Source organism: Equus caballus, chromosome 13, assembly GCF_041296265.1.
Source record: "Equus caballus isolate H_3958 breed thoroughbred chromosome 13, TB-T2T, whole genome shotgun sequence".
Classification (NCBI taxonomy): Eukaryota; Metazoa; Chordata; class Mammalia; order Perissodactyla; family Equidae; genus Equus; species Equus caballus.
The window spans coordinates 8882326-8908542 of NC_091696.1; the positions used below are offsets into that span (position 1 = coordinate 8882326).

Genomic DNA, 26217 nt, shown 5'->3' on the forward strand with positions numbered 1-26217 from the left:
GGAAATCTTTTGCACTTCAGAATCACCTATTTCCTGCATTCTTTCTTTTAGGCCTGAACCGAACCCGGGTCACTGAGAATTAAAGGCTGGAGTCTCTGCATCCAGACTCTAGAGAAGCTGTGATTTCCTCTATCTTTCCTGAGAGTCTCTCTTGGCTGCCTGAATATGGTCTATAGCTTCTAAGTCATCAGTATGGATACTCTATGACAAATATCTTTCCAAAATCTCTCATGAATCTTCAGTTACCTAGGTTTCTTCATTGTGTCTCCTTTCCATTATTTTTTTAAAGATTTTACTTTTCCTTTTTCTCCCAAAGCCCCCCAGTACATAGTTGTGTATTTTTAGTTGTGGGTCCTTCTAGTTGTGGCATGTGGAATGCTGCCTCAGCACGGCTTGATGAGCAGTGCCATGTCTGCGCCCAGGATTCGAACTGGGAAAACCCTGGGCCACCAAAGCAGAGCGCGCAAACTTAACCACTGGGCCATGGGGCCGGCCTCATGTCTCCTTTCCATTTTTGCCTGTGTGTGTGTTACTGCATACCCCCTTACCCTTTTCAACATACCGGAAGAAGATGTTTAAAGCAAAAAAGTGTTTAAAGCATTAATAGTAACAGTGAATTGGGTGTTTATTGCATGTGTAAAAGTGAAATGTATGACAACAATGGAGCAAAGACTGGGAATCAAGGCCATACTGCTATAGTCTTTCACCACACATGTTTGAAGGTAGATTCAGATTGTTCAAAATGTACAATGTAAACCAGATGGCAATGACTAAAAAAGCTTTCATTTTTTTTAAAAAAAAAGCTTTTAAAAGAAGTATAAATAATAAGCAAATAGAGGAGACAAAATGAATTTTATTTTTAAAGTGCTCAATAAAACTAGAAAAGGCAGAAAAAGGAAAAAAGAAACAGAAGAAATGAAACTAACAGAAAACAGCTAAGAGTATATTTTAATACAACTATACAAGCAATAACTCTAAAGTAGAATGGCTTAAAAATAACAGTTAAGAATTGACAGACTGGATTAAAAAATGCAAGACCCAACTACATAAGCTTGTATTAGTCAGGGTTCTCCAGAGAAACAGAACCAACAGGAGGGAACATTGACCATTGGCTCATGTGATCACGGGAGGCCAAGAAGTTCCACAGTCTGCTGTCTGCAAGCTGGAGAAACAGGAAAGCTGGTGTAATTCAGTCCAAGTCCAAAGGCCTGAGAACCAGGGTGCTAATGGCGTAAGTTCCAGTGGGGGCCCAAAGTCCCAAGAATCAAGGGCCAATGGTATGAGTCCCAGTCCGAGTCTGAAGGCCCAAGAACCAGGAGCACCAACGTCCAAGGACAGGAGATGATGGATGTCCCAGGTCAAGCAAAGAACAAATTTGCCCTTCCTCTGCATTTTTCTTCTATCCAGGCTCTCAACGGATTGGACAATGTCTACCCACACTGGTGAGAGTGACCTTCTTTACTCAGTCTACTGATTCAAATGTTAATCTCTTCTGGAAACACCCTCACAGAACACCCAGAAATGTTTTATCAGCTATCTGAGCATCCCTGAGTCAAGTTGACACAGAAAATTAACCATAATAGAGCTCTAAAAGAAACCTATTTTAATAATATGATAGAAGACTTCCAGTTTCAGCTCCAACATATAAAGAATTTGGAAGTCCTAAATCACATCCGTATAAGAAAGAGATGAGAAAACGAAATTAATGGCTTTTCTTGGACCCATGAGAGAACCAAGGTTTCACAGCAAATTACCACCCCAATTCTGGACAGACAGGCAAATCCAGAGTCAAAGCTGAGATGTGCTTACCTGAAGCAAAATCCACTGGAACAACAAACTGATAAGAATACTTAAACGGTAGTTTTGATGAAGTGCTAGAAGTTGGGTGTGGACTAGCTTAAGAGTGAGAAACTTCTGGGAGCTGCAGTATTGGAGCGGGGCACATATTCATGGGATTTAACTCCAAGAACTCCATCAAATTCTGAGTGAAAGGTTGAGAAAGATCCCCTCAGAGCTCTGGCAAGGGGAGGATGAATAGAAATCATCAAAAAATGTGCCGAGTGTTTTCCATAACAAAAGCCTAGTCTCTAGGGAAAAGACTTTAGCAGAGCCTTACCAGGGTCACAGTGTGCGCAGCCTACAGCGCCAGTGCACGTACCCACCAACTTTGGGGGCCAGGGCAGTGCAAGTCTAGGTCAAAATCTGAGATGGTCAAGATCTGAAGAAAGCGTAGGATAAACAGTCATTGCCAAACTGTCTTCTGGGAAGTCTTAATTGCTGCTCCCAGAGCTAAAATTTCTGTGGTGAAATAAGCTTGAGAAATGCTGCATAATGAATATCACTCCTAATGATTCCTATAACACATTAACATAGAAATTCATAGACTCAGAAATTAATACAGACTCAGGGAAATCTGAAGCAAAACTGAAAACTACTACAAGTTTATTCTTAATGCTGTTCAGCATGAGAAGCATCAGAAGAGTTTGTTTTATTTGTAATAAATATGACACCTGGGCCCCATCCCATACCTGAGATAAGAGGGGCCAACAGCAAGACTCAAAAAAGAAACAAAGAATTGTAAATAAGAAGGGTAGAGTAGAACATTTTTTTTTCTCAGTAAAAAATAAGTTCTTTGCAAGAATTAGTAGTGATGGAAACCACAATGTGTCAGCCCAAAATATGCCTCTTTAACATAAAAACTATTTTGAGGTGAAGGCAGTTAAGCAGCAAACCCAGAAAAAAACTCCCAGGTTTCTGCCTCAAGGCAGGATATACATTCTCCTTTACTGGAGACAAACTCTTAGCTCAGAGACAGCAGCAGGGGAATCTGCAAACATTTCTCCATTAGTTTCCTCACATACATTTATGTTCCCAGTCTGCCACCCTTGGCAGCCTAAAACTGTCATTTCTTTCCTTTAGCATTTCTCCACAAATTTACTGTTGTTGAAGATACTATGTTAGCCAGAATTCTAAGCCACCGCTTTGAGTTACAATTCATTTTAGGTTTCTCCTGCATGATGTGCTGCATGTGTGAATAAATCATGGTTTTTTCTCTTGTTAATCTTTTTGTTCCAGTCCCAGCTGAAAACCTAAAATGGGCAGAGGTCAAGTTTCACCTTCCCTACAGCAGTATGACACGGGGCTCACAGAGGCTTGAGAAAAGAGGAAAAGATTTGGAATCACTGCCACCAGAGATATAAAAAGAAATCAAGGGATTAAAAAAATAAAGTTTGTTTACGAAGCAGCTCAAAGAGCCCACTTGAAGTCAAGAGAGATACTTCGTGGCAGAACCTGTCAACCTGGTTCCACAGCCCAGAAGGAAGAGCCAAGGAAAGGGATGGATGAGTTTCCCCAAGGACTGGAGATTAACCAGGCAGGGATGGAGAAAGGCCTGATGGGCAACTGTAGAAGTTTCCTGGGGCTGCCATAACAAAGTACCACAAACTGGGTGATGGACAACAGAAAATTGTCTCACAGTTTCAGAAGCTAGAGGTCCAAAATCAAGGTGGTGACAGGGACATGATCCCTCAGAAGCTTCTAGCCTTTTCCAGCTTCTAGAAGCCCCGGGTATTCCTTGGCTTATAGCAGCATAAAGTCAATCTCTCCCATAGCCATCTTCCCTCAGCATCTTCACAGGGCATTTCCGTGTGTGTGTGTGCATGTACAAATTTGCCGTTAACTATAAAGGATACCAGTCACACTGGATTAGGGCCTTCCCTAATGACCTCAGCTTAATTTCCAAATAAGGTCACATTCACAGTCAGGACTTCAACGTATCTTTTTGAAGGGCACAATTCAACTCATAATAGCAAGTATCTTGAAGAGTTAAGGAGGACTCAGCAGAAATAACTGAATGAGGGGGTTCATTCTTCCTATTCAGACTGGACAGGAAGACAAGCCAGGATAAGCTGGGACATAGGAGGGGGAGGAGGGCTTAGGGAGGCTGCTGGAAGTTTTGTGAGAGGCCTCATTAAATCACTGCCAGAAAGTCTATTCAAAGTCTATGGAAAGTCTGGGAAGAAATACACTAAAATGTTGTAGAGGTGGGATTACTGATAATTTTAATTTTCTTTACACTTTTTTTATGTTCCAAATTTTCTACAATAAGTACAACATGACTTTTATAACCAGAGAGAAACAATCATTATTTTAAAAATAACTACCCAGTAACTGCCATAATCCTCTGGGTGCATGCCATCTAGAGAAGAAAGTGAGGAAAATACGCATACAAGATGAAAACAGATCAAAATAAAAACCTGAAACAAAGATGAAGCTGATCCACAATCCCCGAACTGGTGGGATCAATCCCACAAAGTGATCCCACAAATGAACGTACAGGAGAAGAGTGCAGGCTTTCACCTCAGAGAGATCTGGATTTAGTCCCAACGCTCCCATTTGCCAGCTGAGCAATACGGAGCGAGTTACTCCAAAGGTATGCTCTCTCACTTGACAAAAAAGTATTTTAATTTCCATCTCATCTAGCTGTTCCCAAGAGTCATACGAGAGCATTATGTGAAGAGGCGTGAAAACTTAACAAGCGCTCCCAACGTGTTCAGTGTGACGTTAATTATCTTGTATATACAATGTATGAATCTGACAAACGGATAGCGTAACACAGGAGGGCAGAGACCTGGTCAGGTGAAGAAGAGTAACGACACGGGCAGAGTAAGGGAAGATTTCCTCAATCTTCTGATCCAGAAAAGTGAGGGATATCAGAAGTTACTGGAAAGAGAAGGAATTACGTGACTAAATAGAAAGAGATTCTATAAATTCGTCACATTTCAGAAAAGGTGAGATAAGCCGCTAAGGTGAGATGTCCATGCTATGAGTCTATAGCACGTTGGGATGCTTCAGAGCGCAAGTGATGAAAACGAAACTACAATCACCTTATACAATAAGGGAGCCATAATCTCATATAACAAGAAATTTGGGATTAGTGAAATTTCAGCAACTGAACAATGGCAACAAAGACCATGTTTCTTCTTCCTTTCCACTGCTACTGTGCTTTCCTCAATTCCAATAGAGCAGCTACCATCAGAGGGGCTGCGTCTTCCCCTTCACACACTTCTAACATCTCTTTAAAAGCTACAAGAACTTTCCCCAGAAGCACCTTGGGAAACTTCTCCTCCTATCTCGTTAGCCAGAAACCCCCTGCATGGGACTGCCTCTCCTGAAGCACGTGGAGGGCGCATACTAAACAGCTGAATTAGGAAGAACCAGAAGAGAAGGAGAGAAGTGGGTGGGGCAAGTGGTTACTGGAAAGGCAACCAACGTGGTCTGCCGTATCTGTGCATACGACAGCCAGGGAGGTAAACAAATCATGAAATTGGGATCTGAATGGATAGTATTGATGTACTATCCAGGATCAATATGCATGAAGTGAATGAAGAGGACCAAGGGATGTATGTCCCTGGGCTGGGGTATAGGAAGACTCTTGGGCAGAGAAAGAACAGCCTCATTTCCCACCAGTCACTGATGGAATGACTAAAGATGCCAATGGACTCAACCAAAAAAACGGCCGGAGACATGAGGCAAAAGAACAAGAAAAAGTGTGCAGGTGCACTCCATCCACAGCATTGTAGAAGGAGACCTCCCCAGCCCCATAATCTAGGAAAACTCCCACCCGTTGAAGAGCTGGCTCTTGCTTGGTAGGACTTACAGGGAAGCTTGTTAGGGGCCGACAGCCAGCAGGACTCCAACAAATAGCCCAGATTCCCAGATTGGGGGACACTTTTGAACTATCAACAATCCCCATGATGTCCTCCCGACACACCCCCACAGCAATCTCCAGGCTATCTCGGTTCTCAACTTCCCAGTAATGTTTCCCTGAAGCGAAAACGTTTTTTCCCAAAACACAGGGTAAATGCTGAAATCTCTCTGCAAACTGTGTGGGCTTCTGAGGATTCCTCCATCCAGTAAAGTAGCTCCACGCTGTCGAAAATAATGGCCAAGAACTGGCTGATGCTCCATTTTTCACATATCTCCCGTCCTGGGAGAAGATAAGTTTGGGATGAGCTGTGTCTTCAGCTGGATTTACAGCCACTGTAGAGAAAATGAGAGCTGAGATAAATAATGCAATCGCTTACCACCAACCCTCCTCCAGAAATGCCCATCTTTTCCAGCTTCAATTCCAACCTTCTCCTCCTAACAAGTACCGTTAGAGATGAAACTCATCGCTGACTGTCAGCTGATCCTCAGCTGGGCCTAGCAGGCCATAGTACAAGCTTTAGCAACCTGAAATCTTCATTCCCTTCTGCTCTCAAAGACCAAGACCTATAAAATGGGCAGCTCACTATTTCATGGCCCAAGTCTTCATAATCAGCATAAAATTTGGAGAAACATTAACAAATTCTGACTTATGGAATCAGTACCAGACCAAGGTTGTTGACCGGCTGGTTCTTTGTACAGGTAAACATAGATGTCATCAGTGACAAGGTTTCTGCTCACTGGGCATCTCCACAGGCCCCCAAGAGATAACTCAAAATGGAACTCATTATCCTAAGTCCCTTCCACCCTCTTGAGACTAATCCTCCCTCACATGCAGACATCTTGTCTTCTATGTTTTCTAAGGTGTAAGAGCATTACTTCCATCCAAACAGTCATACTTTGAAATCTTGAGATTATTTGACTCTTCTTTCCCTGTGACCCTCAATAGCTGATAGTGACCAACTTGTATCAACTCTACCTCTGAAATATCACTCAGGTTCTTTTCCTCCTCTCCATTTCCACTGCCACTGCCTTCACTCAGATCTTTAGCATCTCTCACTTTAACTGTTTATAACTTCCTCCCTGTCTCCAAATTCTCTTCCCTCTCAAACCCTCTCTGTCACTCTAGTTCCAGAGACTCTTTTTTAAGCCAGGAATGGATGTTAGGTTTGACAAATGCTTCTTCTGCATCTACTAAGGTGATCGTATAGTTTTCCCTTTTTAGATTGCTAACGAATTACACTGATTTTTCTAATGTTAAACCAACCCTGCTTTTCTGGGATAAATCCCAATTGATTGCGATGTATTACCCTTTCAATACATTGTTAGATTCAATTTGCTAAAATTTTCTTTAGAATTCTTCTATGTTCATGAGGACCATTGATCTATAGTTCTTTTCTCTTTTAATGTCTTTGTCTGATTTGGGTATCATGGTAATGCAGGTCTCATAGAATGAACTGGGAAATATTCTCTCCTCTTCATTTTTTTGTAAGAGTTCATGTAGAATAGATATTTCTTAAATGTTTGGTGAATTCACCAGTGAAACCATTTGGGAAGGTTTTTAACTACAACACCAATTTCCTTCACTGAAAAAGGGTTATTCCAGTTATCTATTTTTTTCTTGAGTAAGTTTTGGTCATTTGTGTCTTTTAAGGACTTTGCCATTTCATCTATATTGTCGAATCCATCAGCATAAAGTTGCTCATAATATTCCCTTATTATCTTTTTAATATGTATAGAATCTGTGCTGATGTTGCCTCTCTCATTCTTGATACTAGTAATGCGTGTCTTCTCTTTTTTTTTCTGGTCATTTTGGCTAAAGATAATCAATAAAATTGATATTCTCAAAGAACCAGCTTTTGGTTTCATTGATTTTTCTGGGTTTTTTCCTTTTTTTCTGTATTCTGTTGCAATGATTTCTGCTCTGATTTTTATTATTTCCATTCTTCTGTTTACTTTGGGCTTTATTTGGGGCTCTTCTTTTCCTGGTGTCTTAAGGTGGAAACTGAAGTCACTCAATTGAGAACTTTCTTCTCTTCTAATACAGGTGGTTAGTGCTATAAATTTCCCCTTAAGTACTGCTCTAGCTGCACCCCACAAATTCTGATATGTTGTGTTTTCTTTTTCATTCAGTTCAAAGTACTGACTAATTTCCCTTTTGATTTCTCCTTTAATTCATGGGTTTTTAAGAAGTATGTTATTTAGTTTCCTAACATCTGAGGATTTTCCAAGGATATTTTTGTTACTGACTTCTAACTTAAATACTTTGTGGTCAGAGAGCATATTTTGTATGACTTGAATCCTTTTGAATTTACTGAGATTTGTGTTATGGCCTACACTAGTCTATCTAGGAAAATGTTCCATGTACCCTTAAAAAAAAATGTATTCTGCTGTCGTTGGGTGTTCAATAAACATCAGTGCGGTCAAGTTGGTTGCTAGTAGTATTCAAGTCTACTATATCCTTGCTGATTTTCTGCCTACTTGTTCCGAAAATTATTGAAAAGTCCAGCTATAATTGTGGATTTGTCTATTTCTTATTGCAGCTTTATTAGTTTTTGCTTAGTATATTTTGAATCTCTATCATTAGGAGTATAATTGTTTAGAACTGTTATGTCCTCCTGATGAAACGACCTCTTTACCATTAGGAAATGACCTTCTTTATTTCTGGTAATATTCTTTGCTCTGAAATCTACTTTGATATTAATTTAGCCATTCCAGATTTCTTTTTACTAATGTTAGCACGGTATATCTTTTTTCACTGTTTTACTTTGAACATACGTAAGTCTTTATATTTAATGTGTGTTTCTTGAAGCATATAGTTGAGTCTTGCTCTTTTATTCAATCCAATCGATCTCTTCCTTTTGAATACAGTATTCAGATCATTTATATTTAATATGATTATTAATATGGTTAGGTTTGTGTATATCTTCTTGCTACTTGTTTTCTATTTGTCCTATTTGTTCTTTTTTCTCTTTTCCTGCCTTCTTTGATTAAGTAATTTTTTTATGATTCCACTTTATCTCCTTTATTGGCTTATTAACTATAACTCCTTGTTTTATTTTAGTGGCTGCTGTAAGGTTTACAGTATACAACTTTAACTTATCACAGTCTCCCTTCAAGTGATATTATACCACTTCACATATAAGAACCATATAATAGTGTACTTCCATTCTCCTCTCCCAACTTTCATCTGTTGTTGCTGTGCACCTCACATGTAAATATGTTATAAATGCCACAATACATCATTTTTTGTCTGTCTGTTTAAACAGCCAATTAGTGTATTAGTTAGTGTTTGCCAGAGACACAGAACCAGTGTTTATAGAGAAGTGTATACAGGAAGCGCACAGAGAGAGAGATTATAAGGGATTGGCTCATATGTGACTTGTCAGTCACTATATGTGTGGGATGGCAGGCTCGAGTCCCAGGGATAGCCAATGTTCCAGTTTGAAAGCCTTCAGGCAGGAAAAGCCAATGTTACAGATGAAGACCAAAGGCAGTCTGCTGTTGGAGTCTCTCTCTGTGGGAAAGTTCAGCCTTTTGGTCTATTCAGGCATTCAACTGACTGGATGAGGAACACCCACATTATGGAGGGCAATCTGCTTTACTCAAGTCTCCAGACTTAAATGTTAATCTCATTCAAAACACCCTCACGGAAACACGGAGAATAACGTTTAACCAAATATCTGGGCACCCCACGGCCCAGTGAACTTAACGGAAAAATTAACCATCACAATTACCATTTAAAGAGATTCAAATAATAACACAAATATATATATTTACTCACATCATTACCACTTTGGGTGATCTTTTACTTCTTTGCGTAGATACAGACTTCCATCTGGTAACATTTTCCTTCTGCCTGAAGGACTTCCTTTAACATTTCTTGCAGTGTTGAACGTAAACTCTTTCCGTTTTTGTATATCTGCAAACATCTTTATTTCACCTTTGTTTTTGAAGTGTATTTTTGCCAGGAATAGGATTCTAAGCTAACAGTTTTTAATTTCAGTACTTTAAAGATTTTGCTCACTTGCATTGTTACCAATGAGAAATGTGGTGTCACCTTTGTCTTTGTTCCACTGTTAGGTAACATGTCCTCTTTCTCTTGTTGCATCTCTTAATAAGATTTTTTCTTTATTGCTGATTTTGAGTGAGTTGATTATGATGTGCCTTGGTGTAGTTTTCTTCATAGTTCTCATGCTTAGGGTTTCTTTAGCTTCTTGGATCTCTGTACTTAGAGTTTTCATCAAATCTGAAAAATGTTTAGCCATTATTTCTTCAAATATTTTTTCTGTCTAATCTCCATCCTCACTCCTCTCCTTTAGGGACCCCGATTACCATACGTAAGGCTGCATGAAGTTGTGCCACAGCTTACTCTTCATTTTTTAAGTTCTTTTTTTAACCTGTGTTTCGTTTTGCACAGTTTCTACTGTTCTGTCTTCAAGTTCACTAATCTTTTGTTCTGAAATATCTACTCAACTATTAATCCCAACCAGTGTATTCTTTATCTCATCATGTAGTAGTTTTCATCTCCAGAAGTTCGATCTAGGTCTTTTTTATATCTTCCATGTCTCTATATGCCTCTTTAGAGAATACAATTATAATGTATGAATGTCCTTGTATGCTTATTCTAACATCTAGATCAATTCTGGGTCAGTTTCAACTGATTCTTCTCTTCACTATGGGTCATGCTTTCCTACCTTTATGCATGCCTGGTAATCTTTGATCGGATGCCAGACATTGTGAATTTACATTGTTGGGTACTCAAACCTTTTTTTCATTCCCATCCGTCTTCTTGAGCTTTGTCCTGGGATGCAGTCAAGTTACTGGGAAGTAATTCAATCCTTTTGGGTCTTGCTTGCATGATTTGTAAGGTGGGTCCAAAGTAGTGCTCAGTATAGTTAATTATTCCACTAGTGAGGCAAGATTTTCCTAAGTACTCTACCCAATGCCCCATGAATTACGAGCTTTCCAATCTGGCTGATAGGAACAGGCACTATTCCTAGCCCTGTGAGAGCACCAGAAACTGTTCCTTCTAATCATTTTAGAAACTTCCTTCCTCACCCTCAGATAGTTCTTCACAACCATGTACTGATCAGCACTCTGATGAATATTTAGGAGGTGCCTCTATAGATCGTCAGGATCCTGTCTCTGTACAGCTCTCCTCTCCAGTGCTCTCTGAACTCGCACTGCTTTGTTGTTCCTGTTCTCTCAGCTCCATTCCCCAATTCAGGGAGTCTACCTGGCTCCACCTGCTATCCTCCCTGAGATGGCCTGGAAACTCTCGCAAGGCAGCAGGCTGGGGCAATCATAGAGCTTACCTCATTTGTTTCACATTTTTCAGGGATCACTGTCCTTCACTACCTGACATGCAGTATTTTGAAAACTGTTGTTTCATGTATTGTGTGTTCTGTTTTTGTTTTTTTAATTAACTAAGTTTCAGGCAGAAGAGTAAATCCAGTCCCCGTTACTTCATTTTAGCTGGAAGTAGACACTCACAACATGGTTCTTAATCAGGGATGCACACGTGAGAACTGCCTGCATAGCTTATACAACGTGTACATGCCTTGGTACTTCCCCGGAGATCCAGTAAGTTTATCTTCAGTCTTTCCTACACTCATCTTTTCAACCTCAGCTCCTGCTTTTCCCTAGAATGTACATTAAGGTTTAGTCACATTAGCTACCCCCCTTTCATTTTATCCACACCTTAGCTCATGCTGCTGACTCTGCTTGGAAGGGTATATCCCCATTTTCCACTCAGCAAACTCCTACTCAGCCCTCAAATCTCAGAACTGTCACCTCTGCCATGAAAACTCCCCCACCTCATCTCCAACAGAGCTCTTCTTTTGGACTTCTATAAGATGTTATTCACACCACTATATTATAGTAAGTGATACATGTCTGTCTCTGTAATGAATTCTTAGAAAGAAAAGAATAGGTCTTCTTCTTTTTGTATCACCAGTACCTTATAACACACAGTATGTGTTAAATAAACGTTTCTTGAATGAAGCATATTCAAGTAGTTATTACCATTTTTCCTGACACTTGTGTTAACTGCATGCTGTTTCCTCCTTCCTTTCCAGACTTTTCTCACTAATTATTCTCTTACTTGAAAGATTTCTAGGGAGCGCCATATCCTAGAAATTCTGCTCACCTTGGAATCGCTTCAGCATTTCCTTCATCATTGGTATCCGGCACACAGTCTTCACCTTTAGAACTTCAAGGGAATAATTCACATCCTGGTTCTCACTCCTAAAGAAAGTACAGAGGCTGCTCTTTTAGGCGACAGCTAGGGCAGCCAAGACCCCCAACTCCCACCTGAAGGTTCCAAGCCCAAAGCTGAGATCACTTCTTTCGCATTCCTCCTTCCAAAAATGAACAGTAGAATTCCTCCTCCACAGACCCCTCAGGGTGTGCCCAGATTGATCTATGGAGCCCAGGCCATGTTTCCCTCTCTGCTCAGCTGTATCTTTACCACTCCAATCAGGGCCTCAAAAGAAAGCAGGAGCTCATACCTGGTCAACACATCTTTTGGATTCTGCAAAAAAAAGAAAGAAGTAAGTGATGGATCTTCCTCTTGAGATGCAGTACTCAACTTTGTAAGCAGGTATTTTCTGTCAGTTGTTTTTGTTAATGTCACATATGATCTCACAGTGCCAAAGCCAATGGGTTGATACAACGTAGTCTTTTTTCATGTGACGCCTCTGCACTATTTGACAATGTTGACCAATTCTTTTCTTGAAACTCTATTCTTTCTCCTTTAGCCCTATGACATTAACTCTCTCCTGGCCTTTTGCCTATTTCTCCATCTATTTAATCACAGACAACAAATATTGGTGAGGATGTGGTAAGAATATAAAATGGTTCAACCACTTTGAAAAAAGGTTTGGCAGTTTCTTAAAAAGTGAAACATAAATATACCACATAGCCCAGCAATTCTACTCCTACTATCTACCCAAGAGAAATGAACATATATGTCCACACAAAGAATGGCAGGCAAATCTTCATAGCAGCACCATTCATAAGAGCCAATGGTGGAAACAACCCAAATGTCCATCAACTGGAGAAGAGATAAACAAAATGTGGTATATTCTACAATGGCATCCTATTCGGGCATTTTAAAAGGTATGTTAATACAACACTAATATGTGTTACAACATGAATGAATCTCAAAAACACTATAGTAAATGAAAGAAGCCATACACAAAAGACCACATATTGTATGCTTCTGTTTACATAGTTAGAAAAGGGAAATCTAAACAGTCAGAAAAGTAAGTTGTCTGGCTCTGGGAGTAGGAACAGAGATTAACTGTAACAAGCATGAGGGATCTTACTGGGCTGATGGAAATGCTATAAAACCAGACTGTGGTGAGGAATGCACAACTTGGTAAATTCAGAAAAATCACTCAATTGTACACTTAAAATGGGTGAATTATATGATATGTACATTATACCTCAGGAGAGTTGGTTTTTTTTAAAAGAGTATATCAAAACAGTTAATTACCATATGAAAAAGTTCTCAACCTCATTAGTCATCAGGGAAACACCATCCACCCTTTGGGAGGAAGAAAGGAGTGTTGATCGAGAGCATGAGATAATATATATACATCCAGGATAGCCAAAATTAAAGAACTGACAATTCTAAGTATTGATGAGGATATTGAGCAATTGGATCCCTCACACATTGCTAGTAATGGTGAAAATTAATACAATCACTTTGAGAAACGGTTTGGAATCATTTACTCAACTGAACATATGCATGCCCTGTGACCAGGAATTGTTCTCCTAGGTACACAATGGACAGAAATGTATACATAAGTGCACCAAAAAAGGCACGCTGGTAGTGCTTTTTTGTAACAGTAAAACTAAAAACAACCCAGATTTCACCAAGAGGAAAATGAATAATACATTTTGGTATATTGACACAATGGGATACTATACAGCATGGTTTTCCAACCTCGGCACTAGTAACATTTTGGGTTGGAGAAGTCTTTGCTGGGAACTGTGGGGGAGGCATGTTCTGTGCATTATAGGATGCTCAGCAGCATCCATGGCCTCTACACACTAGATGCTAGTAGTAACTACCCCTGAGTTGTGACAACAAAAACATCAGATATCGTCCTCCTCGGGGAGCAAAACGACTCCTGATTGAGAACTACTGCTCAGCAGTGATGAAAACAAACATCTACTGCCAAGTACAACAACATAGAACAATCTCACAAACATAATGTTGAACACAAGAATCCAGACACAAAAGAGTGCATACTGAAAGATTCTTACTCAAAAGCAGGCAAAAAGAAGAGTGAGAAGTCTAGAAGGAGAATACCTTTGAGGAGAAGGGAAGTTGCATTGACTGGAGGCATGAGGAGGGCTTCTGGGATGCCACTCACATTCTATTTCTTGAGGTGGGTAGTGGTTACATGGGTGGGTCGCTTAGCGATAACTTGTCAAGCTTATGATTTATACATTTTTCTCTATAGATGTTATACTTAAAATGTTTTTAAATGTTTATTATGACAGTAAAAATAATATTGCCAAAATCTGTGGACACAGTTAAAGCAATACTTAAAGGTGAAAGTATAGCATAAATTTACCAGCAAACAAAAGGGTAAATCTAAGTAAGTTAAGCATGTCAACTCGAGATGTTGAGGAAAGAGCCAGAGAGCAAACTCAAGAACCAATAAGGACAAAAACAATAACGACAAGGGCAGACATTGATGATTTCACTACAGCATTACTTGTAGTGGTAACAGTGCTGGGGGCAACCTGGGTATCCATTACTAGAAGAGGGAAATGGCACAAAAGGTGGTGGATGGACATATGGATTAAATGTTTATATAGCAACAGGACTGGATCTTAAAAACATAGTGCCTAAGGAAAAAGGCAAGAAACAGAATGCAACAAGAACTCAAAATCATTGTATAAATTAAAAACACATACACCCAAGCAATGCTACATATTTTGCAAGAGCATTCAAATCAAAAGATAAAAATTAAGCACAACAGAATGATTTTTATTTTCAATGTTTCTGTTTCTAAAAAGAATAGAAGTTAGTTATGTGCTAAAAGTGAAGGAACAAATGAAAAAAACAAATGGATAGACCCATGGATGGACAAAATCAGTAAAGTAAGTTCTCTTAGGCTCCGAGATCCTATGATCCAGTTCCACCTTCTTTAATCACTTCCCTAACCCTGCACTTATGTTGGCTGATATATTTTTTTGTAAGCATTTTGCTGCTTCATGTATATCTTTGAGGTTTTAGACTCTGACTAGATGTTAAACCTATATTTTAAGAACACTGTTTACACATGGTCTTCCAAAGATTCTGCTGGAGTATATATTTGGATATGTCATTGTAGCTTCATTGCTCAAGCAAGTTGTACAAGTTTTAGACAATTCTTGGAAATCATTACATTTAGATATAACACCCAGATAGCAATTTCTTGTTGAAAATAACTGGTGAGTGGGTCACGTTTCTCTCTTCCTTAAGAGTAGAATAGAAAATTGTCTCCTTCTGATAAGAAAAAATAGTAATGGCAGACTGAAGGTATTCTTGATTCTTCAATGGTTCCTTCATCTTCAGTCACATGATATGGAGGAAAGAGAGTTCTGAGGGATCTGAGACCAAAAGTGAATTCTTTTAGTGAAAGAAAAAGAAGACAGTCACAAACGTTGGATCCTCCAAAAACTGAAAGAAGCTATAAGGACACTTTACCTACAGAGGATATGATGGTAAAGATTAACTCAAGGGAAGGCCTTTTGGTAACAAAGTGGCCCACAGACCCAAATCTAAGTGCTAATGAATCAGAATTATAATCTTTTAAAGGTTGCTAAATATTTAGAAATTATTTAAATAAACATACCAATCAAAATCTAGGGCTAAGAACAAAGTTATATCAAGCTGTGATTGTAACGGTTAAAAATTAGTGAGATGGGGCTTGCCTGGTTACGTAGTGCTTAAGTTCACATGCTCCACTTTGGCAGCCCAGGGTTCATGGGTTTGGATCCCGAGCACAGACCTACACACTGCTCGTCAAGCCACGCTCTAACAGTGTCCCACATAAAAAATAGAGGAAGATTGGCACAGATGTTAGCTCAGCGACAATCTTCCACACCAAAAAAAAAGAACTAGTGAGAAAGATAAATTTCTCTTAAAAACTGTCGACACAATTATCTACTTTGTGGTTTTATGTTTGCTGTTTTACTGTTTTAACAGAGAATTATAAACATATAAATAAGATGAACGGAAGTCTTATATGTGCTTTAGATCCTAGATAAACCATTAGACCAAGTGAATCTAAGTACCTCACATTACCTGAGCTCAGCATACCTAAATTTCACCTTAATTTCCTTTGAATGGTGAATCTTTGACTCTAATTTTATAATGACAGTAGTAACACAATTATCAACAGAGAAAACATTTCTTCTATTAAACCCACTCACCAAGAAAGACATTCAGCTCTAAGGACCAGAGGGAGATCAGTTAACGCTGTGAACTTACCCCTCCCCCGCCCGCCTCACCTGAAGCAATTCCAGGGTGGAGCTCTGGCTCTTCTCCCCGACCTCTGCGATGAGCTTCCTCAGGGAAGCGATCATTTGATTGAGCCGTAACATGTTGTCTTTCCCCTTCTTCTTCACCTCTTCTTCTTCTTTGCTCAGTCTCTGAAGAAACAGTTGCTCTTCTTCAGCCAGAAAGCGGTGCAACTTTGCAAACTCTGTGCTGAATCTTAACCGCTGATTCTTCAGCTTCTCCTACAGTCACATGAGATTTGCTCAGTCCATGTTGTGCTTGGCCCTTGCGCCTAAATTCCTTGCACGTCTCCCCAACAATCCATGGTCCTTCCATCCTAACCATCTCCTCCAGAAAAGCTCCTGCCCGCCGCCAACAAATTTCCACTACTCCTCTATTTATATTTACTTGATATCTCCGTACTAGTCTTTACAGTATTAATTCATTCTTTGTAACATTTGAGTCTCTGCTGAAGTCACGCACCACAAACAAAGGACCACAAATGGTCCTTTTTGTTGTGGTCCTTTTGTTGTGGTCAACAAAGGACCACAAATACAACAATGGTCCCATAAGATTAGTATCATATAGCCCTGGTGTGTGACAAGCTATAGTATCTAGGTTTGTGTAAGTACACTCTATGGTGTTCACAAATTGATGAAATCACTAACGATGCATTTCTCAGAACATACCCCAGTTGTTAAGCGATACATAACTGTACTGATAGCAGTGCCCTGTTTGTATACTTTTTAAACTAAAATGCACTTTCACATCTATTATTTAGTTTAGCTCTCAGAACACCTACTGTTCAGTTTTGTGAAATCTTTAGATGCGCACGTGTGCGCACATCATGCCTCGCAACAAGACTAGCATCTCTGAAAGCTAAGTCCATTTTACCTTCCACAATGCCATGGACCCGAAGTGACTCTAAACTAGGATGTATATTTAGGAAAAAGTGGTAAGGAAGGGCACACTACCACAAAATAGAGATATGAGGATGAAGTGTGTGGAACTCACATCTCCCAAAGCCACAGGTCAGTAGGGACAGATGCTTCCCGTTCTATCACCTTATCTGCCAGGCGCCTGACAAGTGATGACATCCTGCAAGCTCTTTCAAGCAAAACCCCTTAAGCAGCCTTGGACTGAATGGGCCTCAGGGGCAAGAAATGCCTGACCACTTCTGCTGTTACCTTCCACTCTGCAGCATTCTTCACTTCCACGTCCTGTAAATCCATGGCTTTCTTCATCTTGGCCATCAGACTACATTGAATCTTAAGGAGTTTTTCCTGCCAGCAGAAACACATATCAGAGAGAAATCACCTCTCCAAGTATCTTCCTTGTTCAAGAGCTAAAACTCACCTAATCCAAAAAGGGAATGAGACTGAGAAAATGTTGAAGGTCACAGGCCTATGTGAAAGAAATACTCTGTTCTCAAATCACCATAACACTTTATAGAGTTTGCCTACTAAGTGGGCAAAAACTAAAAATTGTTAGAAGATTAATAATTACACAGTATTGGCAAAGGAGAAGGCATCTGGCACCATAATAGTAGGAGAGTAGAAAGGTGCCACCTCTTTGAAGGAAACTGGCAGAATTAACAAAATTTAAAATGTGCATAATCCTACTTCTAATAATTTATGCCACAAAACACTAGCAAAAATAATCCGTGTGCATAGGAATGTTCACTGCAGCATTACTCATTATCCATAAATGGGGAAGTAATACATAAATTATGGTATATTGATACTCTGCATCAATTTCAGGCAGCTCTCTATATATCGACATGTTATATTAAGTTAAAACTAAGCTGTAAAACAAGAGTATTGCATAATTATGTTTTGAAAAGAATATACATGCCTGTGCACGTGTGTGTGAGTGTGTGTGTTTGTATTTGAACAGAAGGAATATCTAGAAGGATATATACCTAAGTATTATTAACACTGGTTATTTCTGGGGAATAAAAATGGGTTGGAAGCCGGGGGCGAAGACCAGAAATTGTATAAATTTCTGTTTTGTTTGAATTTCTACAAGAGGCATATATGATTTTTGTAATTTAAAAACCTGAATAAGCTATTAAAAAATAAAATGAGTCAATCAACACTAACAAAGTGGGCTCTGGACAGGGGCAGCACCTTATAGCAGATGTCAGACACGACCTTAGAGACAGAAGTGGGCAGGTGAGAGACACACACAAGGGGAAAACCAACAGGAAGTGATGACCAAATAGTTACAGGAGGAAGGAGTCTAGCTTTAGCCCCTGGGTTCTGGCTTGAGTAAATAGCTGGATCGTAGGTTATTTACCAAGTTAGGAAATAGAGGAAAATGAGCAGTATGCAAATGGAAGGAAAGAAAATAAATTCAACTTGAATCAACTGAGTTTGAGATGTCTCTGGGACAGACAAGTGGATATAGTTAGCAGTTAAGAGTCAAGAAGGAGATCTGAGCTGCAGAAGCAGATTTAGGGGTTAAAGCACAGGCAGCAGTGGAAGCCACGCGGGTGCGTAAAATGAGCGGGTAAGATTCTACAGAGGAAGAGGAGGATCAAGGCTAGAACTGCAACAACTACATTTAAGGCGTGTGCAGAGGACGAAAATCCTGCAAAGAAACTAGATGAGTGGTTGGCGAAAAACCAAGAGAGAATGGTTTCTTATATACCAAAGGTAGAGAAAATTTAACTTAACAAATGGTGAATACTGTGAAATGCTGAAGAGTGTCCTAGGGCAACTTTCCTTAAGTCTGAATGTACATCAAAACAAAAAGCTAAAAGAAAAAAAAATGAATAGAACTAAGAAACTAGCAATACAATTTTATTTTAATTCTTCCCTAGGAGAATTTTTTTTTTTTTAATTAATGTTATGATAGATTACAACCTTGTGAGATTTCAGTTGTACATTTTTGTTAGTCATGTTGTGGGTACACCACTTCCCCCTTTGTGCCCTCCCCCCACCCCCCCTTTTCCCTGGTAACCACCGATCTGATCTCCTTATCACTATACTAACTTCCACCTATGAGTGGAGTCATACAGAGTTCGTCTTTCTCTGACTGGCTTATTTCGCTTAACATAATACCCTCGAGGTCCATCCACGTTGTTGTGAATGGGCCAATTTTGTCTTTTTTTACGGCTGAGTAGTATTCCATTGTGTATATATACCACATCTTCTTTATCCAATCATCAGTTTCTGGGCATGTAGGCTGGTTCCACATCTTGGCTATTGTAAATAATGCTGCGATGAACATAGGGGTGCAACGGACTCTTGAGATTTCTGATATCAGGTTCTCCTAGGAGAATTTTTTAAAACTAAGCATTATCAGTTTACTTCCAATCATTTACAAATGACAATGGTTAAAATAAAGTTAGATAATCTAAAAGGCTGACAACACCAAAGGTGGCAAGGATGTGGAGCAACATGAACTCTGATACAATGTTGGTGGGTGTGTGAAATGGTACAACCACACTGGAAAAACATATAAAACTAAACATACATTAATCCCAGGGCCCAGCAATTCTCCTCTTAGACACAGGAAAAATGAAAACATGTGTCCACAAAAAGACCTGTACAAGAATATTCAGAGCGGCTTATTCACATAATGGAATACTACTCAGCAGTAAAAAGTAACAGACTACTGACACAAAATGGATGAATCTCAAAATCAACGTGCTGAGCAAAAGAAGCCTACTTAGAAGAGTACAGACTATATGATTCCATTTATATGAGGTTCCGGAACAGGCAAAACTAATCTGTGGTGGAAAAAAACGAGAACAGTGGTTGTATTGGATGGGGGAGCGAGCAGAGATTAACTGGGAAAGGGTGTGAAGGAGCTTCCTGGGGTAAGGGTAGTGTTCTCTATCTTGAGATGAGCCTGCGGTGCCCAGGTGTATGCATTTCTCAAAGCTTAGCAAATGGACACTTAAAGGGTGTGTATTTAATTGTACGAAATTTTACCTCAAATAATACCATAAAAAATGTTAAATCTGGTTAATGATATGCATACTAAAATACAGGAAGAAGTGTACTATCTGCAATTAACTTCAAAATGCTTCAAAATAAAATAATTGGTAGATGCAGAGAAGATACAGACGGATAGATAGGTGATAACAGAGTAAAATGTTAATGGCAGAATCCAGATGTGGGTATACTAGTGTTATTATAAAATTCCTTCAACTTTGATGAATGCTTGAAAACTGCATAGCAAAACGCTGGGGAAAAATAAAAGTAGGTTATAAAGAGATTTATATAATTCTGTTATAGATCACACAATCACCTGTGCTATCTTCTTCCTAATACAATGTTTCCTAACATTATACAATCTATTTATTACCCATAGTTGTTAACTAGGTATATAATCCTGCTACTCAGTATGCTAGCTCAAGTAATTTTATTCCTTTATTCAGTTATATATCTGCCACTTTGTCATCAGTGTCAAATTTGATCTACGTGTGAGGCTTGTAATGAGATGAATAGCTCCTCTGAATTGTGACCAAGATTTTTTTTTTTTAATTTTTCACTTTTGTTTGATAATGGGAAAAAATTAAATAATCTTTTAAGTAGAACTTGTCAATTTTTCAGAAGTCCTTAACAATTCCAGTATGCAGGAATTATCCTGTATGATTGGTTCTATTAGCCAATACTCCACCTAGTCTTTCTGAATCCTGCCACAGCCAGATCTAACCAGGGCCCCTGAGGAAACCTGGCAACCTTTTGAGAAGGTTAGAAAACTCCTTCCCTGCAACGACAGGAACTGCCACAAGGTGGCAGGAGGGCAACACCAAGCAATTCAAAGACAGAGGTAGCAGAAGTTTAAAAAATCACTTTCTTTGCATTTAACATCAGAAAATTGCATATAGAAAATCATAAGCATAATAAAAAAGTATACATTTATACAACGAATACGTTTGCTGACTTGTAGTTCAAATAACATCAAACTTCAAATCAGACCTGAGTTTCGGTCTAGACCTGCACAAACTAGCTGTGTATCTGAGCAAGTCAGCCTCACACATTTCCTGTGTCACAGCTTCCTTAACTATAAGATGAAGACCACTGGACTAGCTGGTCTCTTGAATACCATCCCAGCCCTTAGGTTCTGTGAATTTCAGTCATTGTAACCTCTGTATTCAATCTAACGACCTCCACCATCCCTACTGCCACCTCCTGGTTCAAGCCACCATCGTCTCCTGTCTGGACACCTACAATAACCTCCTGACTAGCCTCCCTACTTCCAATCTTGTCCTTCTCTCATCCGCTATCCAGAGAAGGCAGAATAATCTTTCTAAAAATCAATCAGATCATGTCACTCCCCTGCTTAAGATTCTTCACTGACTTTCCTCACCACCAAGAAAACCCAAACACCTTATTATGTCACCTTATTATGGCCCAAAATGACCCCACCCTTGTCTACATCTCCCAGCTCATCTCGTGCTACTTTTCTCCTTCTCATGATGCTCCAGGTGCAGAGACCTTCTTTCAGTTCAATAATACGTCCAGCTCTTCACAGCCTCAGGGTCTTTGAATTTGCCGTCCACTGTCTGGAACGTTCTTCCCACAGCTCCTCAGATGGCTGACTTCTTTTCATCCATCAGGTCTCAACTGAAATGTCATCTCCTCAGAGAAGACTACTGTGTTCACCTTATGAAAGCCCCTGTTACTTCTCTGTCATGGCACATTATCTCTTTCACAGCACACATCACAACCTGTGATTATGTCATTTATTTGTCTGTCGATTGTTTACCTTCTAAGCCCAGCCCAACTAGACTGTGAGATCCATGGAAACAGTCTTTGTCTTGTTCACCATTGTATTCCCAGTGCTGTGTCTGGTACTGCAGTACAGTATCTGACACAAAACAGGTGTTCAAGAAGTATTTGTTAAATGAATACCAATGAAGGGATTGGCTCCTAGAGTCAGTGGACTAAATATTGGCATGAGGGAAAGAAGAGCTATGCTTGGAAGCCTTTTCCATGCAAACAATTTGCTCCCTGAAGTTTTTGAAGCTATTTCTTTCTCTGTTCTTTCTCTCCCCCATGACCAACGACTCTCTTAAAACCAACTTCCGTTGGAAAAGATTTTTTGAGATTTCCCTCCGTGAAAGTACTAAGATGTAGGTCCATGGTTCTCTATCTTATCTGTACATCAGAATAGCCTAAAGAACTTTTAAACAACGCTGTCGCCAACAGCCCTACCAACCGAATCAAAATCCTGGGGGCGGGGAGTGAGGGAGAGGCCTGGTTTGGCTATTTCCTAAAAGTGCTCCTGGGTGGTCCCAATGTGTATCCTGAACCACTGGTGTGGCCCGAAGGAGCAAACAGAGTGGGCTAGGAATTCATCAAAGCAGGTTTCCTAGATACAGTGCTCAGGGGCTCAGATCCTGAGAGGAAGCATCTGGCACACGTGTGCAGGGCCAGGTATGCGTGTAGGACGGGAGGTATTTTCCATGGACTTAGAGAGGTCCCAACTTCTAAGACACAGTGCACCCATGTGAGTTTGAGCTAGGAATGGGATGGTGGAAACAGGGTCGCTCCTCCCAAGAGCGAGTTAATGCTTTTCTAACTTGGGGTGGGGATGGAGCTGGAGATGGCTCAATGGAGCAATGACTAAGCAGAGGAGGGTGCAGAAAAGGACACACACTGGGGAATTCTGCCTAATGACCTGACTCCTGAATACCTGCCCAGTCAACGTTGTGACATTCAACCCACGGCAGCATTAGTCTTACCCACTCACTCCCCAGCTGCTGGACCATTTGTTTAATCCTGAAATCCCACCTCCTCCAAGAAGTCTTCTCAGCTAGATTGGCTGTAGCATAGTGAAAAGTGCAATGGACTAGGGGTTAGAGGACCTCAGTCCAAGCTTAGCCACTTCCTAGTTCTGTGACCTTTGGCAAGTGACCTCACGTCTCTGTGCCTCAGTTGCCTCATCTGCAAAATGGGGATAACAAAATCCATCTAATAGAGCTGCTATGAGGATTAAAGAATTACTACACAAAAAATGCTTAGAACTGTGGGTGGTGCATAAGTCATCAATAAGTGATGCTAGTATTAATATTATTATTACTATTATTGCTGAGGATTGAAGCTTTAAGTGCTATTTTCCCCTTTCAGATCCAACCACTTACACTTGTCTCAGCCCTCCCCCACAAATGTATTTTCCCTTCCATTTCTCTCATGGGTCCTTCAACCTCTTTTGGCTACTGAATATTGGTGTTTCCCAAGCTTCTCTTCACGCCCCTCTTTCGTCACCCTTTTCGTTACCCTTTTGTCCCCCTGGGAAAATCTCATCTGCTTACTTCTTCCATGACTTCAAGGATAGGCTGATGATTCTAAAATACTGTGTTTCTACCTTCCTATGCCCCCTGCCTCCTGTCCCTCTTCCTTGGACTTTCTGTCACAGATACTTCACACTCAACACATCCCAAATGAGCACCTGATACCTGGACTGCCATCCTAGACTCCCATCTCTCCCTGACCAACCAAGTCCGATTAGTCACCAAGTCATTCAACTCCAGCTCATAATTAATCCATCCACTCTTCTCCATCACCCCTGCCCTGCACTAATGCAGGCCCCTAATAACTCCTGCTTGAAATGGTGCAACAGTAGCCGAACTGGCCTTCTCCATTCATCCACATGGATGCCAAAGGGATCTTTCTAAAGCAAAGAAACTGATCATGTCACTCCCTGCCTTAAAATCCTTCGATGACTGCCACTGCCTGAAAGAGAAAGCTCAATCTTTTCAGTATGATGAACAAGATCCTTCAGGACTGGCTTTCACCTGTTTCTTCAACCTCAACTCCTTCCATCCTCCCTCCCACGCTCTACACTCCAGAAGTATGGAGCAACCTCTAGTCCTCTTATACAGCACACATTATTCCACGGCGCCACACTGCTGAATATGCTGTTCCTTTGGCCTGAATATTCTCTCCTCTACCTTGCACTCACCCTTCAAGAATCAACTCACATTTAATTCCTCTGTGAAGCCTTTCCTCACTCCTCACTGATCCCTCCAGCCTCAGACCTTCTGTGTACTTGGAACAAACTTTGATAACTCTCACATATACTGAAATTATTCGTCTACATGCTTACGTCCCCAATAAGTCAGAGCCCATGTCTTTCTCATCCATTGACGTCGATTCTAGAACAATACCTGACATACAATAAGCAACAAAAAAGGTTACTGAATGAAGAAATGAACGTACGCTTTCCAGTCTAGCTTTGCATCTGTTTCTTGTTCATAGTCTGCTGATAAAACTGTCTAGCATTTTACAGTTTACATTTTAACTTGTATCATTAAATTCTTGTATTTAACAAGTACTTACTAGATACCAATTCTGTCGGAGAGCACTGGAGTTACACCGTCAGTAACGGAAGGGGGTGGGGCTACTCTGGAAAGGATGATCAAGGAAGGTCTTCAAGCTAAAAGCTAAAAGGATCTAAAGGATGGAAAGTGAGGGTAGAGAAAGAAAACAGGCTTGAAACAAAAGCAAGAAGGCCAGCGTGGCTGGAGCAGAGAAGGTACACTGATTTATTCAACTAAGGCTTCTTAACCCACGAGATAGGCAGGACAGCCAAGCTCCAAACTCAAATATTAAGTGATTTTTCCCAGCTGATGAGAGTAGCTAGTAACAAAACCCAGCCTCATCACTCCAAGTCAGGCTTCTCTCAAATCATCAGTTGTGTATGACACTTGTACATACAGACCCACACTGTCCAATATAGCATCCATGAGCCACATGAGCACCTGAAATGTGGAGAGTCCGAATTGATACGTGCTGTCAACAGATTTCAAAGACCTAGTATGAAAAAAGAACTAAAATATCTCACTGATAATTTTTCATACGAATTAATGCTGAATGACAATAGTTTGGACAATATGGTTAAATAAAATACATTATTAAAGTTACCATCATCTGTTTCTGTTTACCACTGGAAAAAATTTCAATTACATATGTGGCTCATATTATGTTTCTTTTGAACGGCACTGGTATACACCCTGTCATTATGTTTGTCTCAAACCAGAAGCCCCTGGGGGACAGTCCCTTGAAAATTCTGCACAGTGATGACTGAGCCTTGCACCGCCCCTCCCAAGGCCAGTTTTAACTCCAACTCTGAGATCCGTGTGTCACTTAACTTCTCTAAAACTCAGGTGGAGGGGGTCATTCTTGCAATGGGACTCCTGGGTCTTTCATGAGAATTAAGTATTCCCGGGCAATACCAGCAGCCCCGGAACGGCCGGCTCACCCGGTAGCTCTCGAAGGCCTCGTCGATGGGCGCCATGGAGTGGCCCTGGTGCTCCTGGGACTCCCTGCACACCAGGCACACGGGCCGCTGGTCGTCCTCGCAGAAGAGCCGCAGCGGCTCCCAGTGACGGCCGCAGACGCCGGGGGGCACCGGGCCCTGGCGGCGGCGCCGCGTCTTCTCCGTGAGCCGGGCCAGGGCCCAGTTGGGCCGCAGGGCCGCGGGCGACGACAGCTGCCGGCACTCGGGGCAGGGGAACGGGCGGCCGCCCGGCGCCCAGCTGCGGTGCAGGCAGCCGCGGCAGAAGTTGTGGCCGCACTCGATGGACACCGGGTCCTCGAAATAGTCCAGGCAGATGGAGCAGGTCAGCTCCTCCTGGAGGTCCTCGGCTTCCATGCCGCTTCTCTGCCCCAGAGCCGGAGTCGCGGTCGGCGCCTCCCAAGGGAGGGGAAAGCGTAGTCTCTCTTCCGGGGTTCGGGACCCAGCCCGGGCGCGCGCCGACCCGACGGCGACCCTCCTCCGCGGGCGCTGCGGGCTCGAAGCGCGCGAGACCGGAAGCCGCGGGTCTCCGCCTGGGGCGGTGCTGGCCTGGCCGCGGGGCATGACGGGGGGGCGCCTTCGGTCGACAATAGAGATGCGGAAATCCCCCCGGGCAGCCTAGAGGGGACTTGAGGAGCCCACGGATTCATGGAGTGCGCTCTAGGGCTGCGACGGAGCCGCAGGTGGAGCAAAACGGGGAGGCGCCAATGGACTTGGCCTGTCCGTCAAGGCTGAGGGGTGGGGTC

General features: G+C 41.1%; 1 protein-coding gene across 2 annotated transcripts; it reads right to left on the bottom strand.

The window, feature by feature from the left end:
* Positions 1–607: 607 nt before the first annotated feature.
* Positions 608–26217, bottom strand: TRIM4 (tripartite motif containing 4). 2 transcript variants are annotated; one of them, XM_023616802.2, is made up of 8 exons: positions 25436–26151; positions 23772–23845; position 23726; positions 17401–17496; positions 16225–16455; positions 12219–12241; positions 11858–11955; positions 832–6042 (listed from the first exon to the last, which is right to left on the bottom strand). In XM_023616802.2, exons 1-8 carry the CDS (start codon positions 26033–26035, stop codon positions 5456–5458), a joined length of 1710 nt encoding a protein of 569 aa, XP_023472570.2. In that variant the 5' UTR covers positions 26036–26151; the 3' UTR covers positions 832–5455. The 2 variants fall into 2 exon arrangements, with proteins under 2 accessions (XP_023472569.2, XP_023472570.2); XM_023616801.2 differs by lacking the exons at position 23726; positions 23772–23845 and having other exon boundaries at positions 608–6042; positions 25436–26217.